This window comes from Oreochromis niloticus, linkage group LG4, assembly GCF_001858045.2.
Source record: "Oreochromis niloticus isolate F11D_XX linkage group LG4, O_niloticus_UMD_NMBU, whole genome shotgun sequence".
NCBI lineage: Eukaryota > Metazoa > Chordata > Actinopteri > Cichliformes > Cichlidae > Oreochromis > Oreochromis niloticus.
The window spans coordinates 34,295,473-34,313,462 of NC_031969.2; the positions used below are offsets into that span (position 1 = coordinate 34,295,473).

A 17,990-nucleotide genomic window follows, 5' to 3' on the forward strand; every position below is an offset into this window, starting at 1 on the left:
GCCACCCCATGCCATCCCTGTAGATCCGCCCCTGGCAGACGTATAAAAACGTGAATTAAAATGTAAAAACCTGAGCTGCATGTTTAAAGCCGGACTTTTATATAAAACTAAATTATTTATGAACAGTTGATGTCATAAAACCTATACACGTGAGACCTCGAGATCAGCTGTCCAGGCCCTAAACCAACAAAACCAAAGATAAACCAAGCATATCTCAGACTAAAGAATAAATGAAAAGCAGGAAATAATTTGAAAATTAATGTTATTTGTGTTGGGTTTTTTTCAGTGCATTAGTTTTTTTTTTTTACACTTCCACTGATCTAAAGTAAAAACTGAAACGAGCTGCAAAATAAAACTGAAAAATGCTCTGGAAGAAAATAAAGTCACAGAAACTAAAATAAAAGCAGATTATTTTCCTTTGGCTGGATGAGGCTTCTGGTAATATTTAAACCTAAACTAATGAAACGAGACAGATAAACAAACAGGAACCTAACAATGGAGCACAGAACTGTTCTCGGGTCCACGTCGTCAGCGTCCTCGGGATGGTTTTAGTGGTGCTAGAAGAAACGTCGGCTCGCAGTTTTGCAGTGTCCTGAGTGTCCGATTCCTCCATTTCAGCGTCTCTGCAGTGGAAGTCTGTAGATTCAGTTCTCTGCTGATGACCACTGTTCAAGAACACACATAGCAACCGCGTCATTTTATTAGGTACACTGTGCTAGTATCAGATTGGACTCCACTGTTCTTTCAGTGGAGTCCAAACAACATGAAGAATTCATCTTTATGCTCAGATTCAGCAAGCTGCTGAGATTTAGCTCCATGTTGATGTGACATCATCGTGATATCATCACACAGCTGCTTCATCCATGGTGACAATCTCCTGATCCTCCACATCCTATACCTCCTCTGTCGGACTGATCTGTGACTGAGTGCAGTGAACTCATCGTCATTTTCAGGAAATTAGTCTGAGATGATCGGAGCTTTGAAACATGAAATCCCAGAAAGCTGATTCTGTTCATCTGGACGTTTTCAGTGGGAGAAACATTTCATCATCATCATCAGGTGACTTCCTCAGTCTCAGCTGACGGCAGTACATTTGCATAATGACTGAAACCTGCACCAGTGAATGAACAATGGGCTGTGAGGTCAGTTTATGATCATTAATATGTAAATTGTCATGACCATTGATCAACAACCACTGAACCACAGAGAGTTGGAGAATGGCTACAATCACAGCATTGTAAGATGGTGACAGATGTACCCTTAGGTCCCCTCCTCGATTCAGAGATGGTCTTTACCTTTTCACGTAAATGGCCTCCTTGACTCCGCCCTCAAACCAGTGTTCCTCCCTGTCCAGGATGTGTACATCCTCATCATTGAAAGAGTGTCCACTGGCCTGTAGGTGTAAATAAACTGCAGAGTCCTGGCCTGACGAGGTAGCTCTTCTGTGTTGTGCCATCTGCTTAGCCAGAGGTTGTTTGGTTTCCCCGATGTATTAATCCTGACAATGCTCCTGGCACTTGACAAATGTCCAGCTGGGATAACCACATTTACTCGGGGCCTTCTTGATGGTGCCCCCATGTTTCTACCTGTAGTACTGACCCTTGTAGCCTCAGTGTCCTGTTCTTACTGACAGTGTGACATCTGTGTGGTCTTCTGCTGCTTGAAGACTCAGAGATGCTCTTCTGCATGTTGATTGAGGGTTTAGTTGACTGCCTGTTGCCTACCTATCAGCTGAAAGTCATCAACAACCATGTGCCACGTTCAAGGTCTTTGAAATCATGTTTCTTCCTCACTCTGAGACTCAGCTTCATCACGTCCACATGCCTGAGTGCACGTGCTGCCGCCCTGTGTTTGGATGATTAGACATTTGCGTTGATGAGCAGCTGAACAGGTGCAGCCAACATGCAGGTACTTTCCCAGTGAACGGAGCCTTTAAATACTCACATGTGCAGCCAGGTGAGTGTGAGAGATTAAAGAGAGACAAAGCAAAAAAGATCCGGAGACGCTGCGAGGGTACACTGAACAATCCTTTTCTTTATTCTTTTTTTGTTATCATTTCAATATGTCTGTCAGGGTTTGTTTTTTTAAAGTTTTTATTTTAAATTAAAATTTTGACACACTTATAAAAGACAGCATCTGCATAGAGTTGTCATCTTAAAGATCCATGAAGAGAGAGAGAGAGAGAGAGAGAGAGAGAGAGAGAGAGGAGGGGAGAGTGAGAGAGGGCAGAGGGGGAAGGAGAGAGGAGGGGTGGGCAAGGGGTGAGGAGGTGGGGGAATACTGGCACGTCACATGAACTAAACAGAACAGCCAACAGCAGTACGAGAGAAGGGGAGGACGCGGGAGGCGGGGGCTGGAGGGGGCAGGGTCGTGGGGGAATTTTTTTTTTGGGGGGGGGGGTCGGGTGGTGAGGTGGAGTGGGGGGGGGGGACAGATCGCTTTTACATTACGCTACGCACACATACACACACAAAAAAAACGGGACACAAGTTGCATTTCCGGTCAAAGTTGCGTGCGGCGCCCCTGTCCTCTTTCTGATTCTCGCTTTGCTTTTTTCTGACCTCACTCCTCTGCCTCCCACCTGCCGTCCCCCTCCCCCGAGATAGCTTTGTTTCTCACTCATCTCACGCCCTAAAAATCAGGTGTGGTTCACGCTTCTGCTGTCGCAATTGCGGCATCTGAAGTTCCCGTGCCATGGCCGGCGCCTCTGCATGATAAAGACAAGCCCTTGTTTCTCTGAATATTGCACGCTTCGTCAGGTTAGGCCTGTGTGAGGCTAGAGAGCGGGCCTGAAACCAGGTGGTGGCGCTGGCAGCCGTGACGTGGAGGTGACGCTGAGCTGTCAGACCAGGTGAAACCACAGGAAGTGGACCACTTCACCTGCATGTCGTCTGGAGCTGAGACCTCCTCCAGGAACTCGTGAGGACTAAACGATGGAAAAGCCACGCAGAAGGAAGACTGCAGCGGCAGACCGAAGGTCATCTAACCATCTGAGACGATGATTCTTCTATTAAGATGGACGACTCCATTAACGCGCTGAGTCTTGGTTCTGACGGGCGTAAGCAACATGGCACCGTGACACCAAGCCGCTTTCGCCAGTCAGATTGTTTGCAGTGCAGCAGGATGATCTTGGATATGGCTAAGTGCTGGCAGGTTGAGTCTGTTCTTTTAGACCTAGGCTCAGGCTAAACTCCGGGGAAGCAGTCAGGTAACGAGGCGGAGCTTTCGGTGTGTCCTTTGGCAAGCTTGCTTCGGCTGAGATTGAAGAGGACAGCGAGAGAGAGGGAGAGTTTAAAACTGCTAACTTGGCTTCCAAAGTGACGTGTAGGTGTGGCCTGGAAAGCCCTGAAGGCGGGCTTAATTTTCCTAATATGGAGGGAAGCACTTTCATCAGAGGAGCCAGTGGGTGGAGCCTCTGGACCTGGGGTAACAGATGGAGGCGTGGCTGCATTTGTGCCGCAAACACCTGTGTGGTGTTTTCATTCGCTCCTTCAGAAAGAAACGAAGAGACACGGGCACTCAAAGGGACGGCGGTGCTGCTCAGTGGGCGTCCTGCTACTAAAAACACCGCCGTGCCTTCTCTGTCCACAGGCGGGCGCAGACACAGCTTCTGAACTGAGCATGTGCAGACGCGACAATAGGAAGCCAAGTTTCTCCTAGTCTCTGCTGTCGCCACTCAGCTGCACGGTACGAACAGAGGGGGCGCCACAGCGAGGGCGGGCAAAAGAGGCGAAAGAGGACAGAGGCCGGCCTACATGCAGACTTTGACGGGAATAGATATCTCAGTAGATTTATACATAGACATGCAAGTCATTTTTTCTCTTTGAAGTTATTTACAATAATTACATAACACAAAGAATCCAGTTTCAGTTTGACAAAATTGCGAGCATTCAATATTCAATATGACTACTATTATTATGATAACATAACTCCTTTGTACTTTTTTTAAATCATTGCTATTATAGAATCGTCATCACCTCCATTTTTAAAGTTGATTCGATCACATTGTGTGAAGCCGTTCGGTCTCCCTCCGGGTTTTTGCAAATGTTTACTGCATCTTTATTTGTCTGTTTGGTAATAATCATAGTAATAACAACAGTAATAATGAGGATAACGATGTTATTTCAGGGTTTTTCCTACTTGTTATGGCAGGGGTGGTTATGGGCGTGGTCTGTCTGTATGGCCCCTCCCCTAACTCCTCCCACCCCTCCCACTAGAGAACATAAACACTGTTTAAAGTGAATACTGTCGGAGAGCAATGGGACGAGCGTGAGCGTCAAATAAAGAACACAATAAAGAACACTGAACATGTTTGTGATGTCATCACTCAGAGCGGGGCGCCGAGCATGTTTTGGTTTTTGAAAATAGTTTCAGGAAGACAAAAATCAGCGTGGAGGTGGTTTAACTGCGCCACAGTGGAGGAGCGACAAAGCGCCGAGCTCGGCGTCTGCTGAAATCTGGAAGACAGACGCCGCTGTGCTCATGAGTCAGCGTGCAGTAATAACTGCAGAGCGCTGGAACGCGACCCCAGAGTCCAGGTCGGCCCATGCCACGTTACTCCCACATGGGCTAACGGCTAACGGCTAACAGCTAACGGCGAGTCAGTCTTTGGCATCTCGCGTGTCGCGCTCAAACGCTCTTCACGTGATTTTTTCCAGCGTTGTACGCCTGCTCTGTCAGAAACGGAAACAACAGAAAGGCTGAACAGCGGCAAAAATCCGGATGTGACTCATATTTATCTGTTTGTATTTTTGTTGCGTACACATGTGATGTCACACGACTGCAGTCGGCCTCTCGCACAAGAAGAATGCTCGCTGGAGGATGATAGGGGCGCTCTCCAGAGAATCTGAGATCAACCTTTGACCTTTACCAAATTTGCTGATGTTTAACTTTCTCTCTCCGGCTGTTCGGAGGTATGTGGGGGGCGTGGCCTGTAACCCTGCAGCGGAGCGTTGATCCTGCAGTGTGAAGACTGTGTGGAAAATGACGACGCAAACAAACTGGGACTCACTTCATGGATGTGTCATATTTTCAATTAGGACTCTGAAGGTGGATGGAGAGAGGCGGGTTAGTCTGATTGATGGCGGTGGGCGGGGCAGGGGCGAGGCTGGCATTTAATCTTTTCTATTTGTATATTTATTCTCTATTTGTAAACTCGACTCGCGTTGTGCTCTTTGAGATTAGCGGCGAACATTTGGAGGGGAGGGCGGAAACGCTTTGGTCTGAATCGAATCAACGCCACGGCGGTAACAGTGACCATGGCGTCTGCAAGCTTCTCTCCTTGCTTCTATCGCAATCTAAAAAAAAAAAAAAGGTGGAATTTTGAAACCTGCTGCAACCCGCCCACCTGCGATTGGACGCTTCGCACACTGAAACACACTCGTGCTGCTTCAACACGCACACGCACACACACAAATGCAACAGTGGAAGCGAACACACAGACATCGGGTGGTGACGGAGGCGTCCGAACCCGGTGGGAGGGCTGGAGTTCGCGGGATGGGAATTTAACCTTTCACATTTATTTAAACATCACACCGTTCTCTGAAGAAAACATCGTAAAAATGACGCGTCACAAACGAAAGTCACTGTGAAGTGTTTCCGTAGAAACCAAACAGGGTCTGATTGGCGGTAAAGTGCACGACGTGAAGGGCGAGGCGGGGATGTGGGGTACAAAAAACACCATCATGCAAACTCCACAACGCTTTTGCATGCCTTTTTTATTACCATTATTATAAGTAGTACACACAGTGGGATGGGCGGGGTCTGCAGGGCGAAGGGAGGGGGCAGACTCCGACCCTCTGCGCCATCTTTTTGTACAACCAAACATCTACAGCACAACAAGAAGAGACGAGAGGACGGGGCAGGCAGACGCGCCGACGCGCCAACGAACATTTGAACCTTCACTGAGCTGAATCTCCAACTGTTGATGCCTGCGTGGGTTTCGTAAGGTTTTGTCCATGTTTTCAAGAGGATGGCGGCGGGACCCAATGAGTGACCGCCACACAGCGGGAACTTTACAGAAAACTCACACTCACACACTCACACATGGCAAAATCAGTGTCAACAAGCTGGCTGGTGCTATGACGGCATCCTCGCATCCACCACAATCACCAACCCGAGACTGCCGTGACGACTGCGACGCCACCTGGACAACCGTCGACCGCTTGAATGAACAAAGAACGATGAACGAAGCAGCCAATGGGGACGTGGGATTAGGTTCACAGCGGTTCATATTGAATTGACAGCTCTACATGTGAAAACACCTAAAACCAGAATGGATCCAACAGGGGCAGAGAGAAAAGTGTGAGATCGACCTAAATCTACGGACATGTCACATGACCACACATCTGCTGGGCTCTTTGGAGGAGTCAGGGCAGGGGTGGGGACGGTATCTGCAAAGCTTTGGTGAACACGCGTTACATTTTGGGAAGCCAAGAATGAAACAAAACCTAACAATCGTCTACACAGCACCACAGACATCTAAAGCTAATGTTAACTACTGTGATGGGTAAGAAAACACGTTTTCCACAAAACACCATCTGCTTTCCAACGCTCGAGCTGGCCGAGGATGACGCACGACTGTCAAACGGAAGCTAACGTCAGCTTCCTGTCGGCAGGTCTCTACAGAGCGAGGAAGCCAAAAACAGCTTTGACTCGTTATGAAAGGCGGCGTGTTCTGTTTTTTAAAGCCCTGTCTCTGAAAAGCTTCAAATAATACATTTCTCAGGAAACATGAAACAAAAACTATAAGTCAGGGACATATGAAGCCCGATCAGGGTCCAGCTAAAAGATCCAGAGCAGAACAGGTGAAACCAGAGAAGACGCCGTCAAACAAAACTAATCATGAGCGCTGAGCGGGAGGGGACCGTGAGGTTTTAAGGTGGTATTTGGTTGTCCACCGAGGCCTCAACAGAAGCAGATGAACCTCCGTATCACAGAGCCTGAGCGTAGACGACCCTTCCTCTTCAACGCCGCGGTCCTACATGTTAGCGCAGGCGGTGGCGCGATCACAACACAGCACGCGGTCCTGAGATAGGCTGTTTGCTGTGTCACGTTTCTGTTTTAATCAGCAATCTCTGTAAGGAGTGACAGTCCTGCAGACGTTCAGCTAACCGCTAATGCAACAAATTCTACTCCACATCTTCAGCCACCTTTGTCCCGTGCCAATCTGGACAGAAACGTCTTTAATGTTTAAAAAAGGAAGAAAACTGATTACCGATCTGTAACGAGCAGCTTCTACATCATCTACACGAAACACGAGCTAACGCTAAAGCATGCTATAAGCGATGCAGTCACTGGTTCGATATGTAACACTTGGAATTTGCGAGTTAAGGGGCGAGTGTCCAGTGTGTCTGCATGAAAAGTTAAACATGGAGTTCATGCATAAGCTACTGCTGCATTTAATATACCATGGAATTTGGAAATCAGCACTTGGAATGACATCCGAGCCGTCAACGTTCCCGCAGGTTTGCTTTGCTGCTTTTCCACAGAGAACATAAAAGCAGACAAAGGCGTTCAGAACTGATTTGAACTCATAAACAACGTGATATTAATCAGAAACTTCCCAGGTTAATGAGACTGGAAATTCCAAGTTCCCAATTGCAATCGAAAGCAGCATATGTTGGGAATTTATATGAATGTATGTGTGTCACATGTTCCACCTTCCACAGAGAAAATCCACCAATAGGAACACCGTCTGCTGGTCAGTAGCACCTGTGCAACTCATGCATTCACACAGCATGGATGAATCGCACACACACTCACACACTTGGGGCTGCAGGTAGGATCTGGGCGAATGCTTTAAAACGTACAGACTAAACATTAACAGCTAAATCGTGTCAGGCCGATACGTCACGGGACGCGTCACACGCACCAAAACAGCAGCACCACGGAAACAACACAGCAACAAACGTTCCCCATCGAGAAACGGGAAAGCAACGATATCACCGCGACACTCAGGTAACCAGGGCAACCAGCGCTTCTTAGTGTTGTAGTTACATTTGTTTTTCTTCTTTACTTTTTAATGCATTCTCTTCATTTTTTAGGATCTTCCGGAACAGCTGTGACAGCTTCGAGATGACGACCGCGGATCTGATCAGATCACCGAAATGCCCAATCCTCATTGGCTGTCCCAGTGATGGGGAGGCATGGTTTTCTAAACTGCATAGATTGACTCTCGCTCGTCCGAACCCTCCTGCCCCCTTCCTCCCCATCGTTCACCTGTCAGTCAAACATCACGTTCTTTTCTGCCGCCGGCCAATCAAATTCAGCCTGACAACCAGAGGCCCTCCCCCGGCTCTTTGGTTGGATAGGTGTGACAAAAAAGGGAGGTTCTTGCTGCGGACACGCCTCCCTCCCCCAAACTCAGAGGGAAGCGTGTCACGGTCAAAGTCCTTGATGCATTCTAAATAACGGGTGGCAGGCCAGGCTTCGCCAGGTTAAGCTAATTTCATTGGCTGACTGAGGTGAACACCAGGAGTGAGCAACCAATGAGAGGTGGTCTAAAGAGGCAGCGGTGAAGCTCCTCCTAGCAACAAGGGGGCAGAGCGTGTTCTGCCAATGCCGGAGGGTGCTCGTTCTGCAGGCTGACATTCCGGAACCTTCGGCTGCTTGTTCCCGTCTGCGCTCTGGAACAGAAAGTATTCCAGGGCGCAGCTCAGGAACGCTCCAGAGTTCCAGAATGTGATAGAAACATGTTCTCTCTCTTTTTTTTGCCTTTTATTTTGTTATATGAGCTCGTTCCCAAAGGCGCTGAGCTCCGGAGCCTTGACGGGCAGAACTCCCACCCGGCAGCCGTTGCCGTCACTGTCCTCGGAGACTCCGGAAAAAACGAAAGAAACTTTTAAAAAATAAGAAAAGAGGCAAAACAAGCAAACAAACAAGTAAATGTCATATTATAGGTCATCAGTTTTTACAGGTAGCTAACCCACGTGTTGCTTCATGTTTAATACATTTACATGTACATCTGTAATAAATAGGTTTATCTGTACCCTCTTTTGTATATGTAGTGTAGTCAGTCAGCTATGATGTCATGGCGTTTTCTCATGATTTTTTCTTGTTTTTTGAACCCCACCCGAACCCGTGATGTTTCCTCTTATCTGTGATTGGGTTGTTATCTCTTCCTAGCTGATTGGTTATCTGTCTTGCATTTGTGTTTCAAGTTTTTGTGTCGTCGTTGGTGTTTCTTTTCTCTGCTGGCTGTCGGTTGGACGGTCGGTCAGTCGGTGTTCGGTCGTCATGGCAGCAGGTGGCGAAGCGCGTTACATGCCCAGCGTGCCACCGATGGACGACGCCAGGACGACGCCGAGGATGACACAGCAGATGATGATCATGATCTTCTTCTGCGGGGCGAAGACAGAAAACAGAGCGGTGGTTAAAGATGTCAAAAGTCTTCACACCTGGATTTAGCGTCCAGCAAGGGGCGACTCTGAGCGTACAAAATTACTCTACTACACATCATCTCGCTCATAACACAAATGGGGGCTCATCCGGGATTCCTTACCTTGCGAGCCTGGCTCTGGTATTTGACGGCTTTCTTGGTGTCGGAGACAGCTCGCTCCACGTAGTCGACGGAGTGCTCCACGTTGTACTCGATTCTGTCAATCATCTCGCCCTAAAAAAACCACACGGGAGGCAGAATTTAACTCGCACCGCCCCATGTCAGCCCTTTGACGGGCTGCATTAATTTCCTGTTGCATCACGGGACGCACCTGGCTCTCGACCAGCATGGCCATGTCGACGAACATGTCGTGCAGCTCGCGGATGCTGTTTTCCAGCTTGATGATCTCAGTGTGCCGGGTCTCGATCTCGTTCAGGGCCTGCTTCGTCATCTGAGAGTCCATTTTGATCTGCGGGGCAGGTTCACACAGGTCACAACTCAGTGACCAGTGAGCAGTAATTGAGAAAGCAGTTTAAATCTTTCGATTTAATTGATACTAAATGAAAGATTTTAGCGGTTAAACCTTCTAATAGCACATGCTAGATACAGCCGTGACCTCTGACCTCCAGTCCTGTCAGAATGACTTACCTGTGTGCTGTAACCGAACACCTGCTGTCAGCCTGTTTCTTCCTGAGCTCCTCTGGCGTCCCAGTCACTATACTGTGACATCACAACCAGACGAGCTCAGTGCTGATTGGCAGCTCAGTGTTCAGTTACAGTCACCAGCAAACATGGGAGCTTTTAATTTGAAGGAGGAGGAACAACATGACACAACTCCTTCAAATTAAAACCTTCTGCGGCTCCCATCATACCCCGCGCCCTCAATCCCCTTTCTGTCATGTGACAGTGGCCGTGTTCACTTGATGTCTCAGCGCACCTCGTGGCCGTTCTGCATCCCAGACACTTGCCGGGATGCAGAACAGCACAGGTAACGTAAGCCGCGTGGGCTCAGGTGCGGTGCTTACATCATCAGTGAAGATGGCCAGCTTGCCACTCTCCAACATGTCCTCGAGCTCCTCGTTGGTAGTGGTTCTTCCAGCTGCAGAGAGAGAACACAGAGCAACAGAGACACTGTTAGAGTCGCACAGCATTGCAGCGAGAAAACATCAAATCAGAAAACAAAAGGTGACAGAAAATGAGGTTTTGCTAAACACACACCAACAGAGGATACATAATCGAACAGCTGGACTGATGGAAGACGGTACTCAGTCACTTGAGAGTTAAACTGAATCCAGCCCGATGTTAAACAGTAAAGCTGGGATGCTGTTCTTGGACACGTTATCTTACACGCCTGAACACGATCTAATAGGAAATCTGTATGAACATAACTAATACAAGCTCTTTGGTAATGTGTTCTGTATAATCCCACAGCCGAGAGACTAAACTTACGTAGGATTTAAAAAATAATCAAGGCCAGAGTTTTGGCTCATGATGAAAACGTTAATATGTTCTATGTTTTCACAGTGGCCATGTGTCCACAAACTTTTGGCCACACAGGGTAAGTCTGGCAGCTGTGTGAAGGTCAGCTGATGCTGGACTGCTGAGAGGAAAGTAGCTGCACGCGCCCTCTGCAGTCTGTGTGTGTGTTTATCTGTCTGCATCAGTGTGTGTGTGTTTGTGTGTGTGTGTGTGTGTGCGTGCGTGTCTGTGTGTGTGTCCCTGTGTTTGTGTGTGTGTGTGTGTTGTCCTGTGATGTTTATCTACACACTGTGTTGACCTCATTTATTATTTACAGCCACCAAACTGAAGACTGAAACACCAACAGCTGCAGTTCCTGAGACGTCCAGCAGAGGCAGCAGTGAGCCAGCCCCACACAGACAGATGTAGGTTCAAACAGCAGCAGCTGCAGCTCTGATGTTTAGACTGTCATTATCTTCCATCCACAGGTTTGTGCTGCATTTGCCTTTCTAGTCTCACTGACCACTCAAAGCTTTATCACACCTACAGCCAGTTGAATCATAAAGACCTTCGAGGCTTCAGGTTGAGAGATGACCTCTGACCTCTGAACAACCATGGTGCTGAAATACAGTCAGCATGTAGTAAAACTGTGTGTTGCTGGCGTGTTGTGTACTCACTGATCTCCAGCTGTCTCTGGATGCGGTCCTTGCAGCGGTCGCGGTACTTGGACTGCGTGGTGTTGTACTCAGTCATCACCTCCACGAACTTGCGTGACAGTGTCGAGTGCTGCAGGAACACAGAACACTTTTACCTGGAGCATCATTCCAGCGTCAACGTCTGGATTCATAAAAAACATCACTGCAGTTTTGTGGTTCGTTCGGCCTCCACCCTGAAATCTACACCCGTGTGTCACACATTTAGACAAAACTATAAGATGACAATAAAACAGCATTAAAAAGCTTTAAAATGTATCAAAAGCTTTGTCTCATCAGATCTTTTGTCTGTGCATTCAGACATAAAAAACACACACTGATGGTTATACAAGCTGCTGTCAGTGGTGTTGCAGTTCTTTTTCTCCGCCACCAGGAGGCAGCAGGGAGCAGACTGCTGGAGAGGAGTGGGGGAGCCAGGAGCCAATGACAGAGCAGAATATTGCAGGGTCAAATTACAGACAAATCACGAGACGAGCTGCGGAGGCGAGAGGGCGCCTGGAGAACACAAATAGCACCGAGTCACATGGTTCCTGTGAGGAGGCGCACATGCTCAGTAGGACGTTAGAGCAGAAAGAAGAAAGGGAGGATCCCTGAGTGGGTGACAGCACGGGGTCAAGGGTCACCATTTGCATGAAGGGGCTGTTAACGTTTCAGCTGGAAAGGCAATTAAACGACGACAAAGAGCAGACACAAAATAGCCTCCTAACATCCAGCAGGGTCAAGGGTCAGGGGGAGGGCTTTTTGCTTTTTGCCCTGTTTGAAACTGTGATGTCAAAACAAACATATGAGGTTTCACTTGAAAGGTATGAATTTATTGTCATGCAGCTGAAACACAACCCCATACACGTGGCTTGTTTCAGAGGTCAGATGTTCCACGTCACATCTGCTCTCCTGATAAAAGCACGGCTCACCTGCGTCTTACGGATCCTGAGGTCCGCTGATGATCTGTTGAGCCCCTCCTCCTGCTCGATGCTCTGCTCGATTGCTGCGGGAAAACAAACAGAGCAAGTTCAACACTGAAGCAAAGCTGGCAACGCACAGACGCGCTTACGGGAAACAACAAGGGTGAACGAGGACCGAACGCCTCGCTCAGAGTTCAGCAGATTCACTGAGAAAACCGCTAAACAGCTTCAATCTAAGGTTACCATAATGAACTACAACCGAAGACTGAAAACGAGTGACAAATTCAATATAAATTACAACACTAAATTACTGAAACCACCAAAACTCAAAGTAACAGCAAACAGATGATGATCTTTTATCCTTACACCAGCTTACCGGTTTGTGTCCAGTGTTTCTGCCAAATGTTTTTTGGCCTCTTTCAGAATTAATGCAGGAATCTAAAACTCGCTGCCTTTGGGGATGTTTAGCAGCAGGGAAAATGTTTTTTTTCCATATGACAAATGAAAGAATGAGACAGTAAACTCTGGGACGTTAAACAGCCTGTTCACCAACACTACCCTCCTCATCCTCGCCCTGCTTCATCACCATCGCCTCAGCACTCGAATGAAGTTGAATAATGTCTCAGCAACACCAAAGAAGCTCCACAGAAACAAACGGATCCCATCGATGTACCAAAGTCAGTTAAAGTTATGTTGTCATATATTCAGGCTGAAATCTGTTTTCTCGCTGCTCTGACCATAAACGACGTCCATGATTTGTACAGCTGGTGTTAGAGATACTTTCTAATTCTCAAACATGAACTGTGTTTATAAAAGTCCAATTTCACAGATTAAAAACTTTATTACAATCCAAAAGCTCAGAAGCAACCTAACTGCTCAGTGAACACAAAGACTGTTAAACCTACATTACAGGAATAACAAAAACTAACAAACACTAAACTTCTGGCTGCAGTAACAGGAAAAGACACGTTTCTCCTCGTCTGCTGTTAACATTTGTTTGTGTTACTTCAGCACAAACTCCGCAGTAGATTTATTTGATTTGATTTAGTTATTCATCTTAGTTTCTCTTTATATTTGGTTATTATTGCCAATTCTTTAGTGGCTTTTTGCCCCACGGCATGAGAACCGCTCCTGAAGTGTGGATTTTGTAATAAGCTCGTCAGCCTGAAGGGGGCGATGCAAAGACTATGGACCTACAGTCTAGCTGCAGATGAACTCATGCAAGGTCAGACAGACTGAGATCTGTGAGGAATGTAAAATGAAAAGAACGTCACAGCTGGACGTAACCTCAGTGCAGTGTGTGTGCGTGCGTGGACACCATGGTAACCGGCTCCAGGTCTGTCCTGTGTCATGTGACTCTGATGTGAGTTTGTCTCTGGCATTTGATGAGCTGAGCTGAAATGCTTACATAATGTTTTCCACTCAGTCACTGTTCTTGTTTTAGGTACAATGTGGGGACCCATGTCTGTTGGGAACACTGTGGGGACAGTGCCCCCGTAATGAAGATGATGAAATCTTATGCTAGGACCTGCTTTAAGTCTCCATGAAATTAATGCAAGTTGATATCTTGTAATGTGAAGTGATAAAATCACAGTGTGTGTGTGTGTGTGTGTGTGCTTCCTGGCTCGCGGCCCAGCTGCTTGCTGCTGGATCCACGATGACTCAGCAATATCACATAGCACTGATGGTGCGTGTGCGCAGTGTTGGTGTGCATTTGTCTGTGTGACAGTGAGATGAAAACCCGGTGAGTAAGCAACAGATTGTGGGTCCTTGTGTGTTTCGGGATGACTTTAGCATCTTTAGCTTATTAAGAAAAAAAAACATGTTTATTTGTTCTTACGTAAAAATCTGTTGCAGGAATATGAGATTCATGCTGACCATAGTAAGAGTCCAGGAGCATGATGGAACAGAAAATCAGACACATTGATGAACACACTGATCACTTATTGATATTTTTGATACAGATAGAAAGAGGAAGCAGAATATCTGAAAAAAAGGAGCTTCATCCCCAAACTTTGCTCTTCTTGGTAAAAGTCCAGCAGATGAGTGAAACCTTTGAATGAGGGCTTTATCGCACACATCAAAAACACCTCCATAATATTGACTCGCCACGCCAGACCACCTCAAACGTGGTGTGGATGTGCTTGCCCCCGTCTCTGTAAGCTGCTTTGGAACCCAGGCTGCGCTTATTTCAGATGTTATTCAGAGGTACTGCCTCTTTAAAAACTGGACAGCTCCACAGTCTGAACCCACAGTCGCTCAGACAGAGACAAAGACTTTTTAAGAACACAAATCTGCTGTGGGAGGAGCCTGTCTGTACCCCCATCCCTCAAACACACCCCGAGGATGACAGATCTACAGTAGGACATGCTGCAGTGTGTGTGTTGATAAAAACACTCGTTGTAGCCTCGCAGGGATTCCAATTATAGCTTTATCTCCAGCATCACTGCTATTCTCAGACTGCGCATGTACAGTCTGTGTGCGTGTTTTCACACACATATCGTTCTGGTGTGTGTGTGTGTGTGTGTGTTCCATCCTCAGGGTGTTCATATTAAAGCACTGATGTCCTTGAACCTTCAGCATGAACTGACTCAGTAGCTTTAAGCTCATTGGCCTGCGAGTGTGTGTGTGTGGCTGCGAGTGTGTGTGTGTGTGTGTGTGTGTGTGTGTGGCTGTGTCTGTGTGTGGCTGTACCAGCGATTACTGCTCGATATACCGCCACGCCTGTTTCTGAACATTGTCTTCTTTTGCTGAAGGTCAACAGAAAACACCGTAAATCCTCCAGTAAAGCTGGACTCACATTAAAAACTCACGGGTGTAGGAATGACGGTCCCATCAGGCGTGGACTCCTGTGTCACCTGTTCAGAGGTGAATTTTTTGCTGTGAATGTCACAAGGCCTCAGAAATCCTCCACTGAGGAGCGAGAACTGGTCACATGTTTCACACGGGTGAGTTTAGAAACGAGAGAGGAGCTTTCAGAGGTCAGTGTCCAAAATATTAGGAACGGACAAATAGACAAAACATCCTGGGTGAAGCGTACAACTTACTCTAAAAGTTATACTTAGATGACATCGCCACTTCTGGGTCGACTGTAAGCCAGCTTGGCTGTGGATTTGTTCTTTGGGTGCAGGGGGCGGGACAATGGCAAGCTTTACATCCTCTGACAGACGCGTCATTTACAGGTAATTTAAGGACCCTTCTCCTCATTTCTACCTCCATCTGCAAGTTCTTGGACTCTTTGATATAGCTGCTTTGCATGAATCCGTTCAGAATAATCCTTCTCTACCTTGTTCTGGGTCTTTATTTACACCTGTATGTGCGCTATCCTGCTTTTAATTGAAGAGTTTTACAGCAACCAGCAAAACTCAAATGTTCACATCAGCAGACACTGAAAATCACCTGCAAGCTGCGTACTGAGCTCATGTTTGACTGTGTGCTGAAACAAGCTGCTCACAGCGCACCGAAATAACCTCTCAGGCTGCAGTATGAAGTCCTGACTCTTCAAACAGCAGCAGGAAACGGATTCATGCTCCTGGGATGGGACAGGAATATAAATACACTCGTCCTTCAGAGATTTCCCTGAGAACCCAAACTGACTTACAGCGAGTAATGTGAACATCTAGAGCCTCACAGTAGATACTGTAAAGTAATTAAAGAACGTGTCGTGAATTTACTCGGCTCTGTCTGCAGCAGGACGTCGATATAATTGGGTTTGCATACAAGCGTCTCCGCTCTGTCTGAGAAGATACTTCCTCATCAGAGCTCCTCGCCTGCACCGTGATGTTTCCTGCATCTGCAGCAGCGCCAGGACGTACCTTTTAATTTTGAGCGAACTTTATTGGCTGTCTTCTTGATGTCAGCTGTGAGGTCCTCCAACTCCTGCTTGGTCTCTGCAGAGAAAAGAACCAACACAGTTTGCTGTGAGTTTGTGGCACCAACAGCAGAGATCTGAAGCTAAAGCTGAAACAGTCTCACTCTTTAAGGCTAAAGCTGTTTTCTGATTGGCTGCAAAAAGTTTGAAGAGCGGGTGGGCGGGCTTTTTGGTCCTCTCTGACATCATAAAGATCCAACACTGTGAGCCTGAGCCTGTTTCCTGTCTGTGTCAGCTGACGCACACAAAAACAAATGACACCACCTCGTGTACAGGTGTTCCTGACTCAGGACGTCAGGTACGGCCGCTCAGATCTGGCCCTAACCCAATAAACCGGTTGTTCTGGGTTATCATCAGGTTTTTATTATTCCTCATATTTGACGAGCTGCTATTTGTGAAACGATCATGAGTAAACAAAAATGATCCAAATTTGATCTCAGAGCTTCAGGAAGCTTCAGGAAGCAGGCCGGAACGCCAGAGAAAGACAAACATCTGTATTTCCTTTCATGGTCAATTTAGTTTATATTTCATATTTTATCATTTTTATTAATTCCAAACAAACTCTAGGATCGATCGGACTCGGGTGTTTCACCCGTCAGAAAATTACGAGACCTCCGCTGGAACTGACAAGGTTAAAAACAAACTGGTGTTCTGAGAGCAGCCTCTTCAAACTCCACCTGACCTCCACCTCTTCCCTTCAACCTCCCAGCGATGAGTCACAGTTGAATTCAGAGGCTCTGATTGGCTGTTAGCTTTTTTTGCTGAGCACCTTTTGTCCTCTTGGTTTGGTGTAGAAGCTGAGCTGTCGTGTTTGCCTCCCCCTTCACTGCTGGTGTATCGAGGCTTCCACTAAGAGTCCAATCAGGTCGATGCACGCGCAGTCGTGTAAGCGCTGAGGCTGGAGGAAGCCTGTGACTGTGAGGAGGAAGCAGACGAGCAGGAGGGCGTGCAGAAACATCACATCCTGCCAGCCATGATGGAAGAGGACAGCGGAGGCAGCAGGCGCCAACTGTAGCTATCCGTTGAGATTTACAAGCGCTGCAGCGCCGCTTGGCCTTTCCCGCCACTGACTTGCCTGCTTCACTCCTGCAGCTCTCATTAGCATGTCATGCTAAAGCTGGAGAACAGTCTGAATCCTCCACGAGTGGGACACGAACATGACGCTGAAGGATTTCTGCGGTTTTTCCACCGTCAGCACATCCATGTCTGCAGAGGCTGCACACAGCTCAGTTTAGCCCACTGATGACCTTTTTCCACTCATTTCTGACGAGTCGGCGACTTTATTTAATCTGCTGGTAAAGAAAAGACATGTGACGCTTTAGCGGCGGCCCCAGCGAGGTCCTATCCACGCGTGACGGTTAAACACTGACTTTACTTTTCTGTGCAGCGAGCCTCTGTCTTTGGTTTCCTGAGCTCAGGTGTAACGCAGGATTTTATTGGTTAACAGTCAGAGGGTTTGATTGGTGGGTTGGTTTAAAGGACCAATCAGCATTAATGAGGCGGAGTTGATGTCGACACGCCGCGGTCGGCATCGTTGTGCGATTGATTTTATTGATCAGCAGCTGACAGTGAAACATGTTCAGCATCTGCAGACTCACATCAAACAGCATGAAGACAGATTTATAATCAATACAAGAACAGACGCTGATCATAATCACTCATTTTCT

General features: G+C 47.2%; 1 protein-coding gene across 1 annotated transcript in view; it reads right to left on the bottom strand.

The window, feature by feature from the left end:
* Positions 1-3,410: 3,410 nt before the first annotated feature.
* Positions 3,411-17,990, bottom strand: part of stx1b (syntaxin 1B) — a 53,517-nt gene continuing 38,937 nt past the window's right edge. The window contains exons 4-10 of the mRNA XM_005469157.4: positions 16,268-16,342; positions 12,462-12,535; positions 11,515-11,623; positions 10,405-10,478; positions 9,711-9,848; positions 9,503-9,613; positions 3,411-9,341 (exon numbers count right to left, since the gene is read on the bottom strand). Of these exons, the coding sequence (XP_005469214.1) occupies positions 9,261-9,341; positions 9,503-9,613; positions 9,711-9,848; positions 10,405-10,478; positions 11,515-11,623; positions 12,462-12,535; positions 16,268-16,342 (662 nt within the window). The 3' untranslated portion in view covers positions 3,411-9,260. The remainder of the gene's footprint in view (positions 9,342-9,502; positions 9,614-9,710; positions 9,849-10,404; positions 10,479-11,514; positions 11,624-12,461; positions 12,536-16,267; positions 16,343-17,990) is intronic.